This window comes from Aulonocara stuartgranti (assembly GCF_965226115.1).
Source record: "Aulonocara stuartgranti genome assembly, chromosome: 13".
NCBI classification, from domain to species: domain Eukaryota; kingdom Metazoa; phylum Chordata; class Actinopteri; order Cichliformes; family Cichlidae; genus Aulonocara; species Aulonocara stuartgranti.
The window spans coordinates 23,101,775-23,119,088 of record NC_138949.1 but is presented as its reverse complement, the minus strand read 5'-3'; the positions used below and the strand labels follow the sequence as shown (position 1 = coordinate 23,119,088).

The following is a 17,314-nucleotide window of genomic DNA, read 5'->3' as shown; positions in this document are numbered from 1 at the left end:
TTTGAGCGTGTCTACCTGACTGAAAGTGTCTGAAAACATAGCGCCAAAGTGCACAGGTGAATTAAAAGAAGGGGACTTTTTGTGCATCAAAGGCACATTGATGTTCTTTAGATAAAGTACATTAAGATATTTAAATGCAATAATGTCAGTTTAACTGTATTTTTATATATTGACAGTGAATAACACCAGTAATTATTTTTTTAAATTAAATACATGTTAATTTTGACTGAAAGGTGAATTTAAAAATAAAATCGAAAGTAACTCACAGGACGAGTCAGTATGAGGTTAAAAAACAGGTTATCATATGTTATGACACTGAAATTTTGTAACACTTATGACCAGTTATTTTATTAATTTGTATTGTGAAAGTTGTTGTTATTATGTCTTGAATGACTATTTTATTTTTGTACAGTTAATTCAAGGAGGCAAAGGAGAGGCAATCCGTATCAGGGCCATTCTGAGGTCTCTCATCCCTATTCAGGATCTTCAGGGAGTCATCAGCATCTCCTTTCAAATCCCTTCAGTCTCTAAAGGTTGAATAGGCCACATTGGCCAGACTTTGGCAGCTGTGGCTTTTTTCTAACTCATTAGACATTGATGCCTCACTCCACAATCGCTGTGGAAAAATAGTGGAGGTAGACGGAGGCAACTGAGGCTAAGCGCCTTATCAGATATTAGACAGTCCCAAACCATTCTTTCACACAGAGAGATGGGACCACATAGTTTTCACAGTAGATGTAAAGTACATAATATGTTAATATGACCTTGGTCATCAGATCTAATCTTGTCTTGCTTTTCCAGATGGTGCATTGGTTGAGCCTGACCTATCTACAGTGTTCTGCCCAGACCACAAAGCAGCAATGGTACTGTTCCTGGATCGGGTTTATGGTGTTGAGAGTCAGAGTTTTCTTCTCCACCTTCTAGAAGTTGGCTTTCTGCCTGACCTTCAGGCAGCTGTCTCTCTTGACACTGTAAGCTGAGAAATATTAATTTTTGTTTTCCATTAAACTCTATAACATCCACCACTTCTTATGTAATCTGGGGAAACTTCACACCCATAAGTTAAACCTCTTTTTTTCCCTTTGCAGGCTGACCTAGGATCCACTGATATGGCTCTGGCCGTCAATAGATACTTGTGTACTGCTGTTCTTCCCCTTCTCACCAAATATTCAGTTCTTTTCCATGATTTAGAGGACCACATCTTGCTGGTTGATTCTCTCATTCAGGCAGTCTACCGCCTCTCGAGGGCTCTTAGCTTGACCAAGGCTCAGAGAGACACTACAGAAGACTGTCTGTTGGCTTTGTGCAGGTAGGGTGTTCAGCTGGTATGAATGAAAAACAGAGGACAAGGTCAAAGAATGTGACAGTCTATATAATATGGCATTAAATGGGTGGGGTTCTCTGAATGAGAGCTATATATTTAGGGGAAGTGTTGTTCCTCCCTTGAGTATCATAATTCAATATTGCATTTTTCAGTTTTTGGGTCATTGAGGTTTATTTGCAACAGCATCCAAACTAGATTCACCTACATATCCGAAATAAATGGTTTGACAGCTGGTTTCACTATGTTTGGCTCTTAATTTCGGAATTATTACAACATTTCCTTCCTATATCCGCTGACATCAGTGTCAGGCTGCTGTTTGAAAAAATAGCAACAGCAAAATATTAACCAATCCAGATACAGCTTATTCCCACTCATTATATATAATGAATCACTGGGAATTCTCATTTTCCAAATCCAGATAATTGGCATATTAAATGAACAAGAGTGTGATGTTAATTATTGGATTTATTAACATTTTGCTAATGGCATTTTCTGAGTTATGTCATCCTTCTGAGATGTACTAATCAGTCAAAAATATCGTTGTGCGTGAGTGTGTGGATGTGTGTGTGTAGGGGAAGGGTTGTTGTGTTGGCTGATGTGGAATTAATCTGTTTATGTGACTAATTCTGCAACCCTTGGTCCTCAGTAAACTCCAGCCACCTATGATGCAGCCTCTCCTTCGTCGGCTTGTCTTTGATGTCCTTCATCTGACAGACCACAGCAAAATGCCTCTAAAGGTGGATAATTAAATTTGGGCTTGCCACACACTGAATATGAAAATAATTTTGTTAACTAATCACGACTTTCATCTATCAGCTCTTGACCAGTCACTATGAGCAAAGGTGGAAGTACTACTCCCAGTCTGGCAGGCAGGGTGAGCAGGGTTGTGCATCTGAAGAAGAACTCTACCTGTCTACAAAGTTGTTCTGGGGGGTGTTCAAGGCTTTAGCCAAGAAGGTAAACTAAACTGATTATGTGTGTTAGTTTTGACTTGAGCTTATAATTACTTTAAATTTGTACTTAAGCACAAAAATAATTGCATTAAATGTGGAAAAAAAGGTTTTCTTCAAACTAATTCATCTCATGATGTATCCTTCATCTTTTCTTGTCCTCCTTACGAAGAAAAATGGCAAAATACATTTCTCATGCGCTTCTTTAGTGTACTACGAGAGCCTGCATCGGGGAAGATGTAACACACTTGAGATAAGGTGTTAATTTTTCATTTCCTGGTATGAAACCTCCCACTCTTAAAGTGACTGTTTGGAAATGTGAACAGCATAATGTACGTAAAATATGTCTGCCAGACACTTACCTGAACGATGCAGAACGGGAAAACATCAAAAGAAATACGTTGATGAGGTCAAACCACCCACACATGGAGCAGACATCAAACAGACTCAGAAGCAGAGCACAGTATTAGCACTGCACAGAACTATGAAGTTGTTTTTCGCTGAAATTACTACACAACAAAAGGCTTGTATATGTACAAATGTACATGCTTGGGTGTACAATATATCTCTTGCCCTGCTTATTGCACTTCTTGGTTGGGATTTTGATTGCTCGCGTTATGTGACACTGACAAATCTTTGCATATTAAAATGCTTTTTCAGGAGGAGTATGCAGTCATATGTTTACTTCCCAAGTAACTAAATCCATAACTTATTAAATTTTAATTGAATGAACTGTGTTAAATACAGGCTCTGAAATATATAGGTGGGTTTTTGGTTAACACGATTATTGCAGTTCATATAAAATTAGTTCTTCGCTGTCCTCCCATAACCTGATCTCCTGATGTAGTGTTCCCCTAAATGGCAATGAAAATAATAAGGAAGACGCTAGTATAAGGTGACATGCTGCGTGAGGAGCATGTCACGCAGCATCATTGTTTTTACTCTTTTTGATAGCTTGTCTTCTTGTCTAATTTGTTTTGTTTTTTATCTACTTTAAAGCCCCAGATACTTCAGTTATTGAGTCCGTGTGTGCAGTGCCTCTCTGCAGTGGCCATGGCCCTGCCTCCTGATCATATGGAACAAAACTGCTTGTCGCACATTGAGAAAATAACCTCCATCGATACAGACGGACACTTTGACCCCCAGCCTGTAGATACATCCAAGTAAGATACCCCAAGGATATTTTTGAATGACTGAAAAGAGAATCGTGTGAAAATGACCTGCCTAATCAGAAGTGTAACCTGTAATTTAGCAGACCAAGTGTTGTATTCTGTGAATATAAACAGTATGATTCGCAGAGATTAATGTGCAGTTTTAATCAAGGCTTAATAATGTATTTTTTCTGTCTCTGCATTAGTGTGTCAGTGCCAGAGAGGCTGGAGTTTGTTGTGAACAAGTATGCCGAGCATACTCATGAAAAGTGGTCACTGGAAAAGGTATCATATCCTGGTCTGGACTGACTGTCATCATAAGAATACCTTTGTACATATTTTTCTCTGCCTTGTCAAAACATCTCTCTATACTGAGTCCCTGATTTATTCTTCGTTTTTTGTTTAGTAAATCTGTGTGTTTTCTCTGCCAGTTTGTCAGTGGCTGGGTTCATGGAGAGCACCTATGTGAGAACACCAAAGTTCACCCTCGCCTCAAGCCGTACAGGGCTCTTGCTGAAAAGGTACAGATGAAGTAGTCAGTTTTTATGGCATGTGTGGATGTTCTTCAAGTGTTCTTCAGGAATGAAAGTGGTGATATCCTAGATGTACAGAGACAATTGCATACATACCAAATGTCAAGTAGTGATGAGTGATTTTCTTCACAGTCCAAACATAGTGTTACCCCCCCTTACCTGATGTAGAGGAGACTACAATTTATTCCTCACTTCCAGCATGAAGACATGTTTGAACAACTGATTTAGCCAGCTGTAATTATTGAACATAAGTGGCAGGATATCAGCTGAACACCTTTAGAATTATTAAGGCATAACATTTACTGTCTCTTTAATTTTTTTAACTTAACATACCTCACCTCGTGCTCCTATGCTCTTCACCTCCGGCCCTCGGTGCACAGTGGAGTTTTTCACTGGCAATGTGCCTGATGGAACAAATAGTTAAGGAGACGAGATAAATGACTGTCTTTGCAAATGCAGTCATGTGATGTTCTAATGTAAAGAAAACAGTTCAACAGTCAAAAATATCCTCTGATCAAATATGGTAGCTCGGCTGCACTCCTGCGTGGAGCGCAGCACACAGAAGTCCAGCCATGTGTGCGAACGCCCATGCATGCCCAGACATGTTTGTGCTGCACATGTCAATCATATGTGGAGGTGCAAAATTAAGTCTTTAAATAATCAAATTTATTAAAAATCTCATATTAATGAAAATATTATTTTAATACATCAGTGTGGACAATAAATAAAACGGATAAGCCGTCGCCGTTAAATTTAAACCATCCTCAATCCATGACATCATCGTCTGCTGGCACAACCCTAGTACATACTGTAAAATGCTAAAATTGTGCAACACACAGTGAGTCATAATCTTATGAGAAATCTCATTTACATATACAGTACTGTATATAAATCACATTAAAAGTGTTAATATTTTTTCAGAACAGTGTGATCTTCAAGTCTACTAAACATTTACTTTCAAGCATATTTGATCTGATTTTTAACCTTGACAGCTATGTGCAGTACCATTTGGACATCTTTTAGGACCACTGCCTGGTACTTGTAGGCTGGCTATATGCACTTATTGACAGGCTGTTACAAGTTCTTGAGCTATTTAAATAGTCTGCTGTCCCTTGATACCTGCTTTTTTTAGTTTTGCATTAAACCTTTTCTATATTTCTGATTTTCCAGGAGAAGGAGGCGTACCGCTGGGCCATCAAAGAGACAATAAAGACTATGCTTGCCTTTGGCTGGAACATAGAAAGGACCAAAGAAGGAGATGCTTTTAGCATGCATCCATGTACACGCAGGGTCTCTCAGTCTGGACAGGTATATGTGCTCATGTTCTGCTTGTTCTTGTTAAAGCAGCGTTGCTTACAAATAACTTTTTATTCCATTAATAAGACGTTTTTTTGTCCTAGCTGTCATTTGAAGGCGCATCAACCTTCAGCCCCAAACCTGTGGACATGAGCTGCATCACCTTATCATGGGACCAATGTGTAAGTTAAAGATTAGATATTAGAACTGGCAGTTGACATATTATTCAGTTATGTTAATTTTCTTCTTTCTTATCTCATCTTCAGGCCATGGCTGAACAGCTGGCTGAAAACTACCACAATGCCTGTGCTAAGATGAAGAAATTAGAACTTGAGAGTAAAGGTGGCATTAAGTGTTGATAATATCTAGTTAATCTCCTCTCTTTTCTCTTACTCTTATCTCATCCCCCTTCATTTTAGGAAGAGCTGAACAGCTAATAAAAGTGCTATGCATTTCACTCATATCTATTCTCAGGAGGAGGTAGCCATTCGCTGCTTGTACCTTATGATACCTTGAGTGCCAAAGAGAAGGCTAAATTCAGAGAAAGAGCTCAGGATGTCCTCAAGTTCCTTCAGCTCAATGGCTACACTGTGTGGAGGTGAGTACAGAATACGCTTATGATTACACTAGGGCGATGCAATTCAGTGTGAATGAGGTGCTCCATTTTCATGTCACAGTGGCATTTCTCCCTCACCGTTGATTAGAGGCACTGTAGCAGTCAGTCCACAGCCCTTTTTCTTTGTAATAATTTCCAGTACAGGTCACAACCAGAAATAACTCGATGTGTAAGATAAATGTATTACCTCTTTGTCATCCTGCTGCAACATTTGCATCTTTGAAATAAAAATCTTGAAATAAAAGAATTCTGTATTATTAAGTATTTATGATTAAAGTTCAGTCTTGCTTTTAGTAGTGGTGTTTCATAACTCATATCTGATTTCTTGTTCTAAAGAGATCGGAAGTCAGTGGAAATGGACTTTCCAGCCATAGCCAACTGCTTTGCATACACGCTGCTTCAGCGGCTCCTGTCTCACACTGAGGAGGCCCAAGAGAACCTTTTAAAGCTTGGTAAGATAATGTTGTATATTAAAAAGAAGATAAAAAAAAACATAAAAGATTTTTGCAATATACCGACATGTTAAAGAGAAGTTTTCACAGCACTATATGCTGTCCTGTGAAAAATAACTACACCTCATAACTTAATAGCTTGTCAAACCACTTTTGGCAACAATAACGGGAAGCCATCGTTTCTGGTATGACTTTATCAGTCTCTCATGTCATTGTGGAGCAGTTTTGGTCCACTCTTTTTATGCCCTCACATACAGAGTTGCCTCCAGGATTTTTTCATAGGGGTGGCACACCAAAAACAGGATTTCTGGTTTAATTATGCTGTTTTCAAATATAGGTTACTTGAAAAATCTGGCAAAAAATTGAGAAAGAAAAGAATTATATGCCTAGTTAGTTTCCTGCTATTTAAGTTGAAAAAAGGTACTTATGAAAACCAAGCCACCACAGAATAGTTCAGCCTAGTTTGGGTATGTGAACCTATCTTTCTTACATGAAGGTGACATAGAAACACTTTTTTTTTTTTAACTTATCTGTATTATCTTGACAGTTTTACCTTTCATTTTTCATTTTGTCTTTTTTTTCTTCAGAGGTGATGCAAGCCAGAGGACAGATGTCTAAGGGAGAGAGGGCTCCACACGAGCAACCAGTCATTTTTTTTCACAAGGTTTGCATCAACCAATCTGCATATTTAAACACAGTCAAAGTCTAGCATCTGATAAAATCTCTGACATTGATTTAACCCCCTTCCAATCTAATTCTGCCAGTGCTATTTTATTTCATCTCATTAACTTTTTTTTTTCTTATTTCATTTATGCCATCTAATTAGTTTTGTTTGATGGTTGCCATAGGCAACCCCTTTAAGTAAAACCCTTTGGGCTGTGTAATTTATTTAACCATTTTGGAAATCTACGTGGGCGTGTCAATTGCCATCAGGACATTGATTAAGGCTTCCTACACTGCTCTGGCTCTAAGGAGGTAGTAAATGAAAAGAGTTCGTTTTTCATCAATGGGACCTCCAGAGTCAGACCTTGTCAGCCAAGACTGTGAGCAGCCATGCCTCACATCTCTGCTTCTTTCACCTCCCACACAGCCCACTCTCACACAGCCACTCAAGTCTGTGTCTGTTTGGCTGTTCATCTGTCTGTGAATTGCCAGTTCATCATACTTTCTCTGCCTGTCATTAAAGTCATGTTAAAAAGGCACAAGGCTTTGCTCAGTCCCTGGAAGCTTTCTTTCCTTCTTTTTAAAGAAACTTCTAGTAATGATTACAGGGTGTTCAGACTTTTAGGCCGATCACATGGATGTTTACTTATCTAGTGTTGAACAAGAGTAGAGACACATATTTGATGTAACTGTGCAGCCACAGAAAGTTTTCTATTAAGTTTTGTCACTGTGTGGTTTCATGAGCAGAGGACCAAACAGGCAAACCGTGCATGTGATCTCATCAAGCACATACTGTTTAGAGGATATTTAAGGGGTTTGTTAGTTATAGATGTTGGTTTATGAAATGATTATTGACCTTTTCTCTGTTCAACAGGTTATCCTTCCTCTTTTGGAACAGTATGTTAAAAGCCACCGTCTATATTTCCTGTCTACTTCCTCGAGTGATAATAGAAGCCATGCCTCGAGAAAGGAAAAGGAGATGATTGCATGGTACAAAACAAAGTTTGCGTTCTTGTTTTTTATACTCTTATCTGATCATTTCTCAGCTATTTTGTGCATTTTTATTTATTTAAAGAAATATTTGAATTTTTTCAGAAAAAAGCTTCAATATATTCTGTCTTTTTATTTTGTGTCCTGCGATTTTCAATTCATCTTCTCTCATTACTTTCCTTGTGTTTTCTGTTTACATGTAGCCTCTTTTGTAAGCTTGCAGCGCTTGTAAGACACAGGATCTCAGTCTTTGGTAAGGATAGTGTGGACATCATAACATTTATTTGTTTATTAAGTGTTAATCTGTGCTTTAATCCTCATAATTCACATATAATGTGTGCATGTGTTTTTTCAGGAAGAGAAGCCTCGTCAGTTGCAAGCTCCCTCCACGTTTTGGCTCAGGCTCTTGATGCCAGGTAACTGGATGGCACTTTCACACTCTGCCAAAATCGATCTTCTCGCTCTGCCTGCAGTGGCATCAGCGTTGCACCACCATGTCTAAGGATGAGATGACTGATGTAATTGAGCCACTGATGTATTGATGCTATCTAATTGTGGTTGATATCACTTTTGCTCCCTGAGGACAATGCCTGTGAAGCAAGCACAGTAGTGCTGTGGCTCAGCAGAGGTTGATGCCATTCAGACTTGTCTGAGGGATAGATTAGCTGATAGATAACTGATTTAGTCCATTTAACTCCCAGCCAGAAGTGTCACAGTAGGAAACCTTCAGTGGATATTTCTCCTTTGCAATACTATAACAAAATAATGTAGAATATTTTTCAACTCAAATAATTTATTTTCCCACTTTTTCATTATAGGACTTTAATGAAGTCAGCACCAGAGTCTATTCAGACATCTCTGCATTCCTTTTTTAAGGCAGCGGCGTCTGATTTAGAGATGACTGTGGAAACTCTTTCTGAGAGCTTAGTTTCGCTGCCTCAGAGTAGGAGTCAGCTGGCAAGAGGAGTAGCCAAGGTTCTCAACTACACAACCTCCATCCTTCTCCCTACACTCACTTCTCTCTTCCTTCATCTTGGAAACCAGAACCATGGAGTAGATCTCCTGGGTAAGAACTACCATTATAGTGGTTAAGTAGGAATGCCATGTTATTGTATTATTTCATTTACATCCTAAAATGCATGCAGAAACATGCAGATGTCACTTGTTAAGATACATTTAGTTATCATCTCAGCATGACGAGAAACACACATACGTTTTCAGGTGTTGGATGCACAGCTGGTTTCCACACCCCTGAAATCACTTGGGTACACCCTCCCTTCAGCTTGAAACCAGCTCTCATTCAGTACCTCGGTCATGGCCACAAAGCAGCAGGAGCATACTGTCTCTCCCAATAATATCCCGACCTTTCACGAATCATTCATTACCTGAATCAGCAAGCATGCAGCTAATCCACCTCTCAGTGACTGAATGCTTTCGAAACTGTGGGTTCAGTGGTTGTTTGTGAAAGAAAACTTATGCATCACCTTGTTTTTTCAGCTGGTGGTATACAGGTATCCTGCTACAGGATCTTAAACAGCCTCTACGCTCTTGGAATCAGTAGCAGCATCTACATGGAGGGGTAATGCTTGATTTCAGATGTCTCCAAGATGATATCTTAAATAATTTTTGTGTAATGTACCTATATCTCATGATTGAAGTTATTATATTAACCACACAGTGTTGGTACAACATCAGGGTATTCAGGGTGTTATAAATGTTAAAGGCTACCAGATAGAAGAGGATGTTTAAACCTGAGATGCATAGAAAGCAGCTTTCAAGCAAACTTATGTTAGCAATCCCGATTTGTAATATTATATCGTACTTTAAAATTAGTCGATTATTCACCCATGCCTATATCCTGATATGCACAACTCATTCTATACAGGCATAGGTCAGCAGCAGGTGCTTGTCTGGCAGCCTTGACAGGAGCTTTACCCGTGTGTTTCCTGGAGCCCGATCTAAACCAAAACAACCCTTACTCCATCTACAATATGATGACTGCTACTCAGATAAATGGTATTATGCAGGCACATTTTATACCCTGTTATATTGTTATTCGCTGTCTCTTGGGAACCTTAAAAACCTTCCATCTTTGTTAGACCAGGGATTGCCAGATCAGGTGGAGGACATGTGTCCCCTCCTACCTTCTCTGGGACAGGCGCTGAGGGAAGTGGAGGAGCTGGCAGGTGCTGGAGCTCACCAGGCCCACTACATCCATGTTGCAGAGGTTACTTTGCCCATGCTGTGCAGTTACATTTCCCACTGGTGGAACTTGGGTCCTGAGGGCCAGCCAGAAAGGCCAGTGTGTACCTCTGTCGTTCCTAAGCATGCTAGTGACCTACTTGGCAACATCCTGTGTATCATCCACAATCATGTGGGTGCTAGCCAGGGTGACTGGATGAAACAGCTGGCAGGTACTTGTGTAGTGGACAATAGTGGCTTGTTGTTTAGATATACTTATTTCATATTAGTCAGTAATGCATATTTTCCAACATCTGTCATTTATATCTCTTAGTTTTTTCTCAGCCAGTCATATGTAAAGCCCATCCTGAGCTGTTAAAGAGCCACTTCCTGCCACTAATGGAGAAACTGAGAAAGAGGACAGAATGTGTGTTGGTAGAGGAGGAGCAGATGAAAGCAGAAGGCGGGGATACCTCTGATGCGGAGTTGCAGATACAAGAAAAGTTCGCTATGCTGGTCCGAGACCTCTACGCCTTCTTTCCCCTCCTCATCCCATTTGTGGATTCTCATCGGTAAGACACTCGAAGGTGCTTGTATGTGGAGGAGCGGATACTTATTTTTCTAACGTTAGAAGTAACAGAAGTAATGTAAAGTATTTATAGACTCAATGAAAGGTGAAACTTATTTTGCTATTTTTTGTATCGACTTGAGCTCCACTTTAATTATTTCATGGCCCCTGAAGTTCCCTTTTGAACCACATTGTTATTTTGTAAAGACGGTAAAGAACAAATGTTGTTAAGAATTCAACAGCCAGTCGTTGATTTTTAACTGCAAAAAACTGAGAAGATGATACTGCGAGGTTATGTTAGTTATTATTTCAGGCATATGCTTTTGCTTTACAAATTCTGTGTTGTGAATGTGTTTTGTCAAATTTATCTCAGAGCCAGGTGGCTGAAAGACCTGAACCCTGAGGCTGAGCAGCTGTTCAGCATGGTGGCAGAGGTCTTTATATTCTGGGCCAAATCCCATGTGAGAATGATACACAGTGTTTTTATTTATTTGTTTTTCTCATGCCAATGCCGTCTCAGTGAATATTTTGTCCATTAACTGTCACGTGTCTTCGCTTATGTTCTCTGCAACAGAATTTCAAATGGGAGGAACAGAATTATGTTGTTCAAAATGAAATCAACAACTTGTCTTTCTTGACCAATAATGACAAAACATTCAAGGTTGGTCATATTTACAATTTGACCTCATCCATTACATGTGTGCTGATGTACATCTCTTTACAAAATATATGTAGAAATCACAGAAGAATTGCAGCTGCCACTAAGTGTAAAGAAAAAAATCCTGTTTTCATATCCCAATACTCAGCTTGACAATGAGAAGAGGAAGATGAGGAGGAAGAGGGGTTGTTATTCCATCAACACCTCTCTCATTGTGGCTTTAATGAAGAGGCTGACCCCTGTGGGACTCAGGGTTTGTTTTCCAAGCGATCACAGTCTCATCATCTTGGCTAAGAATGCCTTCTCTCAGGTAAGTTGGAAATGTGGACCATGCTAAAATCCTCCACCTTTCACATCCTTCATTACGTGCTTGTGCACATTTGACACTGTTTAGTATACTTAATGTGGGCAATTACATGCTTTCCACAGAAGACCGCTGAGAATGAGATCCAAGACCATATTTTCAATTGTGTTGTGCATCTTCAGAATCAGGTGGGTGGTTTCTTTAATTTATTTGACTAAGCACCATAATCTTAGATAACTATCTTTGGGTACAAAATTTGAAAAGGCTCAAATGTATGCAGCGTTGGAGAGTAACAGAATACATGTACTGCCGGATGCCGCATGTAGTCCTGATGAGCCGGCCCGGGTTCGAGTATGACCCATACTTTAATTTATTTTTTTTTAACTCAATTTCCATCTGGGATTAAAACAGCTTTTCTGATTCTGATTGCTGGAAACCCAAAAAAACACGTGATAAGAGGCTCTAATGTAAGCGCCGTGTTAATATTGGTGGCGTCACTTACACAATGGACACAGAGCCAGCAGTGCCAGCAGCAGCCTTCAGGATCTCCACGCATTAACATGCTGTTTTTAGACTTGATGGATGGCGTTAACAACCTGATAGCTGCAAATAATCGTGTGCAGTTCCACATGATTATTAACAGACAAAAAGAAAACATATTACTGATACACTGTTCCCATTGGGGATATGTTAATTGGAAACACTACATTGCCCATAGGTGTGAATGCGGGAGTGAATGTGAGTGCAAATGGTTGTCTCTGTCTATGTGTTAGCCCTGCAACAGACTGGCGACCTGTCCAGGGTGTACCCTGCCTCTCACCCTAAGACAGCTGGGATAGGCTCCAGCGCCCCCCGCGACCCTGAAAAGGATTAACGGAAGTGAATGGATGGATGGATGGACGGATGGACTACTGATACAGAAATAGTTTTCTATATGAGATCACTGCAAAAAGTGCAGTCTTACCTAATGTCCACCATACTGTTACTCATTTTATATTTAGATTTAAAAATCTAGTTGGTATTGGTATGGCAAGTAGCCTTCAGTAATAGTAATAAATCACACAGCAATAGTACATTCATGTAGTTATAAAAACCATGACAATATATTAAATATTCCAAAGTATTCAGAATACGTTACTCTCATTGAGTAACTTAACAGAATATAAAATACATTTTGGTCCATGTATTCTGTTATCTATAGTGGAATACATTTTAAAAGTAACCTTCCCAACACTGAATGAGCAGGCCAACAGAAGTAAGCTTTAGACAGATGACAAGACAAAACAATAAGCAGATATACACCAATCAGGCATAACACTGTCACCACTGACAGGTGAAGTGAATAACACTGATTATCTCTTCATCATGGCACCTGTTTGTGGGTGGGCTATATTATTTTGTTCTCAAAGTTGTGTTAGAAGCAGGAAAAATGGGAAAGTGTAAGGCTTTGAGCAGGTTTGACAAGGAGTGAATTGTGATGGTTAGATCACTAAGTATGAGCATCTCCGAAACTGCAGCTTTTGTGGGGTGTTTCCGGTCTGCAGTGGTCAGTGTCTATCAAGAATGATCCAAGGAAGGTAAAGTGGTGAACCAGCCATGGGCGGACAAGGCTTATTGATGCACATGTGGAATCAAGGCACATGTGGTCCAATCCAACAGACAAGCACAAGTGCTGTAAAATGTAATGCTGGTTCTGATGGAAAGATGTCAGAATACACAGTGAATTGTAACTTGTATATGGGGCTGCATAGCTGCTGACCAGTCAGGGTGTCCAAGGTCACCCCTGTCCACCGCTGAAAGGTAATGGCAGGGTGCATCTGCGTCACTTACCTGGGGAACACCTGGCACCAGGATCCACTGTTGTAGAAAGAGCGAGTTGGCTGAGGCAGTGCGTTGCTTGGGCAAGGTTCTGCTGAGGAACCTTCTGCAATCCATGTGGCTGTTACTTTGACGTGTTGCAGACTATACACACTCGTTCACAGAAACAGTATTAGCTGATGGCTGTGGCCTCTTTCAGCATGATAATGCACCCTCCCAAAAAACAAAAACTGGTTCAGGAATGAGTTTAAAGTGTTGACTTGGCCTCCAAGTTCCCCAGATCTCAGTCCAATCGACCGTCTGTGTGATGTGTTGGACCAACAAGTCTGACCCATGAAGGTCCCGCATCATAACGTACTGGACTTAAAGGATCTGTTGTTAACATGTTGGAGCCAAATACCACAGGACACGTTCAGAGGTAGAGTCCATGCCTTGACGAGTCAGGGATGTTTTAGCAGCAAAAGCGGGACCAACACAATATTGGGCAGGTGGTCATAATGTTATGCCTAGTCAGTGAAGTATGTATTAGTTGTATGAATTTGTGTTTTGGACTGCCCTTAGACTGCAAATTACAAGCGTATCTTTTCTACTTTCTGAAGAAATTCATCATATTCACCGATATGCTTGAGTACAGAGTAACTTTTAATTTGTGCAACAAGTGTCTGGGAAATTAAATCAGAGAATGCTTTCATAGCCTGTAAAATCCAAAGCTGTCTTTTTATTAATCTCAGGCAGTGGCTCATTGTTCACCAGAGACATGAATGTGACATACTCGCCACACTGTACTAAATATGCATGCAGCATTTCTGTATTCATGAATCACTGATAAATGTGTTCACTCATAAGTTAGTGATGGGAAAATTCTGCTTTGTCATTATAAACAACTTTTAGAGCAGAAATTCGAGTAAATGTTTTTCCCAGCGGTCTTTGAAATCCTTTTTTCTTTTTTATAATGATTTGTGAATACAGAGTCTTTATTATTAGTCAGTATATACAAGTTCAACAACTGTTATAACTACCAGCACCTTGGAACAAAACAAATGAATGAGCTAATCTTCTTTTTTTTTCTTTTTTTTTTTTTTTTTATAGGGATCAGACAGTTTAAGACAGAAGATTCTTACAGAGCTCTCACACCAACCCGGGACCATCAGTGGTGCAGAAAAGACTGTTGACAGGATTATGGAAATAGCTCGAGTCCTTTATTATCTTGACCAGGTGAGCTTTTCCATGCTATAGAAAAAGTTGCTGATTAAGACACTGAGTAAAGGCTCCGTCCTTTCCTTAATGTAAATTTGACAAGCTGAACGCAATCTGTACTGTACAGGAGACACGGCGCGAGATTGATTGACAATGGTCTACAGCCAATCAGGACGCAGAACACAATGCACTGTCAAAACAAAATATAACAGCATGCAAAATTGCACAAAAAGAAATCCGCAAAAACTGAACCGCGTTATAGCGAGGGACCACTGTACACAGACTAATATTACCTTATCCTGTTTTTTAAAAAAAACAAAGAAACGCACAAAAAACAAACAAAACCAACACTTTTAAGCTGTCTATGGTGTTGTATATCTAACGTCTATGTCATTTGTGGGATGGGGAACTTACCATAATTACGTTCTCCCTGTACACCATATTAAGATGACAGACTCAGGAATCCTCATCTTTATATGTGAATAGTTAATTCAGTAAAAGTGGAGAACTTAAATGCTTTTTTTGTTTTATAGAAAGGGAATAGAAGAAACTAATTCTTGAACAAAACCTCTCTTTTAGTAGAAAGTCTCACATTGATGACTGGGCAGTGTTGAAGATGCAACTCTACCCGACAGTGTGTTAATGTCAATGATGAGGTTATTGAAATGTTTGCTGAGATGTTTTCATTCTTAACTGCGTGATTGCTGTGTGACAGAGATTCAGTTATGTTTGGTGTCTTGGAACTATTTTATTTGATATATACCTCTCTGTATGTATTTGTGTATCATGACAATAAGTGGTCTTGGAGACATCTGTTTATATATCCTGCTCAGCAGATTTTTTTTCAATCCCATGATGTCACAACTCTGAGATGCAGTCACAAAATTATACAGGTGTGGTCTCTCTGCAAGCCAAACTTTAATTTTAGTATTTTGTGACCTGTTGATTGTTTTGTTGATTTCATTTATTTATATGTCTTTTAATGTTTGAATTAAACCATTTAAGCCTATACAATAGTTACTATTGCATAGTCCTTTGTACTTAGTACTGGTCACCAGGTTCATGTGCACCATGGTTTTGTGTTCAGGTGGAACACCCACTGAGAAACAAAAAACCTGCCAGACACACAGTTTTATCAAAACAGAGGAAACGTGCAGTGGTGGCCTGCCTGAGAATGACTCCACTCTATAACCTACCCAGGTAAATAATAATAATAATAAAAAAAGATTATCTAAATACTTGGCTTTGCTTTAGTAAGTATATCAGCTGCCATATTGGTTAGGCAAATGACAAAAAGCTAAGCACCCATCCTAGTAAAATGTATGCATGTATGCATGTATGCATTCAGTCAGTCAGTCAGTCAGTCAGTCCTCTTTTAGGTTTTCTACAGGGTATCCTCTTTTGTATAGAAGCTCATATTCCATTACACAAGCCACAATTGACTGAAAGCTGACCAAATCTTCTCAAATACCTGTAGGACAGACACTGTCATTTTAAACCTATTCTCACTTTTCCCCAAGAGCCTCCTCACTGCAGAAAATGCTTACTTTGTTGCTTAGCTTAACAGTCCACAGATGATACTGACAGCTTCACCACTGAGTACTATCACCTGCTCATGTGGTGTTTTTATATAATTTATAAAGTGTGAGACTGCAATGTAGTAGCACGCCCACTCATTTGATAGTTGGCTACCAGGTTATCACAATCCACTTCTAGCCCTTTGACAATAAGAGTGCCACAACAGTAACAAAGTTACCAGCTTCCTGGATTGTTGCTCTGGATTTCTGTGGTTTGAGTCTCACTATCTGACAACTGTGTGAACAGCTTGTGCTCCATTGGGAGATGAAAAAATATATTGAAATTTGTTTTTGGTTATAGAATTTCTCTCTTTTGCTCTCTACGTCAGTCCCAGTTTGAAAAACATTAATAAAGCAGTGTATGATTTAAGGCAGGCCGATCTTGTGATTGTGGGTTTGTCACTTATGTTACCAGAGAAGAAATATCTTTATATTTTTTTTTCCTGTGTTTCCTTCCTTCTACTTCAAAAAGATAAGTCTTCTCTTTTTGTCATCCTTTTAATTTTCGTCTCTAGGCATCGAGCTGTTAACCTGTTTCTTCAAGCCTACAATAAATCCTGGATATCTGCTGAGGAGCACAGCTTTGAAGAGACACTTGTGGAGAATTTAGCTGTGAGTGGAGAAGGTGGCCCTGCTGGCATTAGTAAAAGTTTAAAATAATGTAGAGGAAGATTGTGTAACAGGCCTATGTTCTTAAAGGGTACCAGATGAGACATGAATTGATTCAACACAGATTTATTGTTTTTAATTAAGTGAAATGTGGCTCTAAATTGATTTTGATGAACTATTCTTACATGAAGTTTTACTGCAGATTGCCTAAGGCACCAGTCAGATAGGCCAACAGACTGGTCGATGACACCTTGTTGCCAGCATTTGCTAAGGAAAAATATGGGTTCTCCAGCTGGTTGATATATGATTTCCTCAGGTTGCAAGCAGTGGCTAGTTTGAACTGTTATTAAACAGGTATATGGTGCTGCACAGCTGCTAGAAGGTTTTGGTTGCAGTGGCAGCATTTTGTACTTTGAAGTTTCACTAC

The 17,314-nt window shown here is 39.4% G+C and overlaps 1 protein-coding gene across 9 annotated transcripts in view; it reads left to right on the top strand.

The window, feature by feature from the left end:
* The window catches only part of ryr2b (ryanodine receptor 2b (cardiac)), an 83,820-nt gene that overhangs the window by 39,354 nt on the left and 27,152 nt on the right, over positions 1-17,314 (top strand). For all 9 annotated transcript variants that reach the window (XM_082557442.1, XM_082557437.1, XM_082557435.1 and 6 more), the window contains 29 exons: positions 413-533; positions 802-971; positions 1,089-1,309; positions 1,971-2,061; positions 2,141-2,281; positions 3,274-3,437; positions 3,632-3,710; positions 3,857-3,946; positions 5,129-5,266; positions 5,359-5,436; positions 5,521-5,596; positions 5,729-5,852; positions 6,207-6,322; positions 6,910-6,986; positions 7,860-7,975; positions 8,179-8,228; positions 8,331-8,391; positions 8,794-9,041; positions 9,473-9,554; positions 9,861-9,991; positions 10,075-10,389; positions 10,491-10,728; positions 11,098-11,185; positions 11,299-11,385; positions 11,531-11,692; positions 11,812-11,874; positions 14,594-14,719; positions 15,789-15,901; positions 16,794-16,890. In XM_082557442.1, coding sequence (XP_082413568.1) covers positions 413-533; positions 802-971; positions 1,089-1,309; positions 1,971-2,061; positions 2,141-2,281; positions 3,274-3,437; positions 3,632-3,710; positions 3,857-3,946; positions 5,129-5,266; positions 5,359-5,436; positions 5,521-5,596; positions 5,729-5,852; positions 6,207-6,322; positions 6,910-6,986; positions 7,860-7,975; positions 8,179-8,228; positions 8,331-8,391; positions 8,794-9,041; positions 9,473-9,554; positions 9,861-9,991; positions 10,075-10,389; positions 10,491-10,728; positions 11,098-11,185; positions 11,299-11,385; positions 11,531-11,692; positions 11,812-11,874; positions 14,594-14,719; positions 15,789-15,901; positions 16,794-16,890 — 3,663 coding nt within the window. The remainder of the gene's footprint in view (positions 1-412; positions 534-801; positions 972-1,088; positions 1,310-1,970; positions 2,062-2,140; positions 2,282-3,273; positions 3,438-3,631; positions 3,711-3,856; positions 3,947-5,128; positions 5,267-5,358; positions 5,437-5,520; positions 5,597-5,728; positions 5,853-6,206; positions 6,323-6,909; positions 6,987-7,859; positions 7,976-8,178; positions 8,229-8,330; positions 8,392-8,793; positions 9,042-9,472; positions 9,555-9,860; positions 9,992-10,074; positions 10,390-10,490; positions 10,729-11,097; positions 11,186-11,298; positions 11,386-11,530; positions 11,693-11,811; positions 11,875-14,593; positions 14,720-15,788; positions 15,902-16,793; positions 16,891-17,314) is intronic.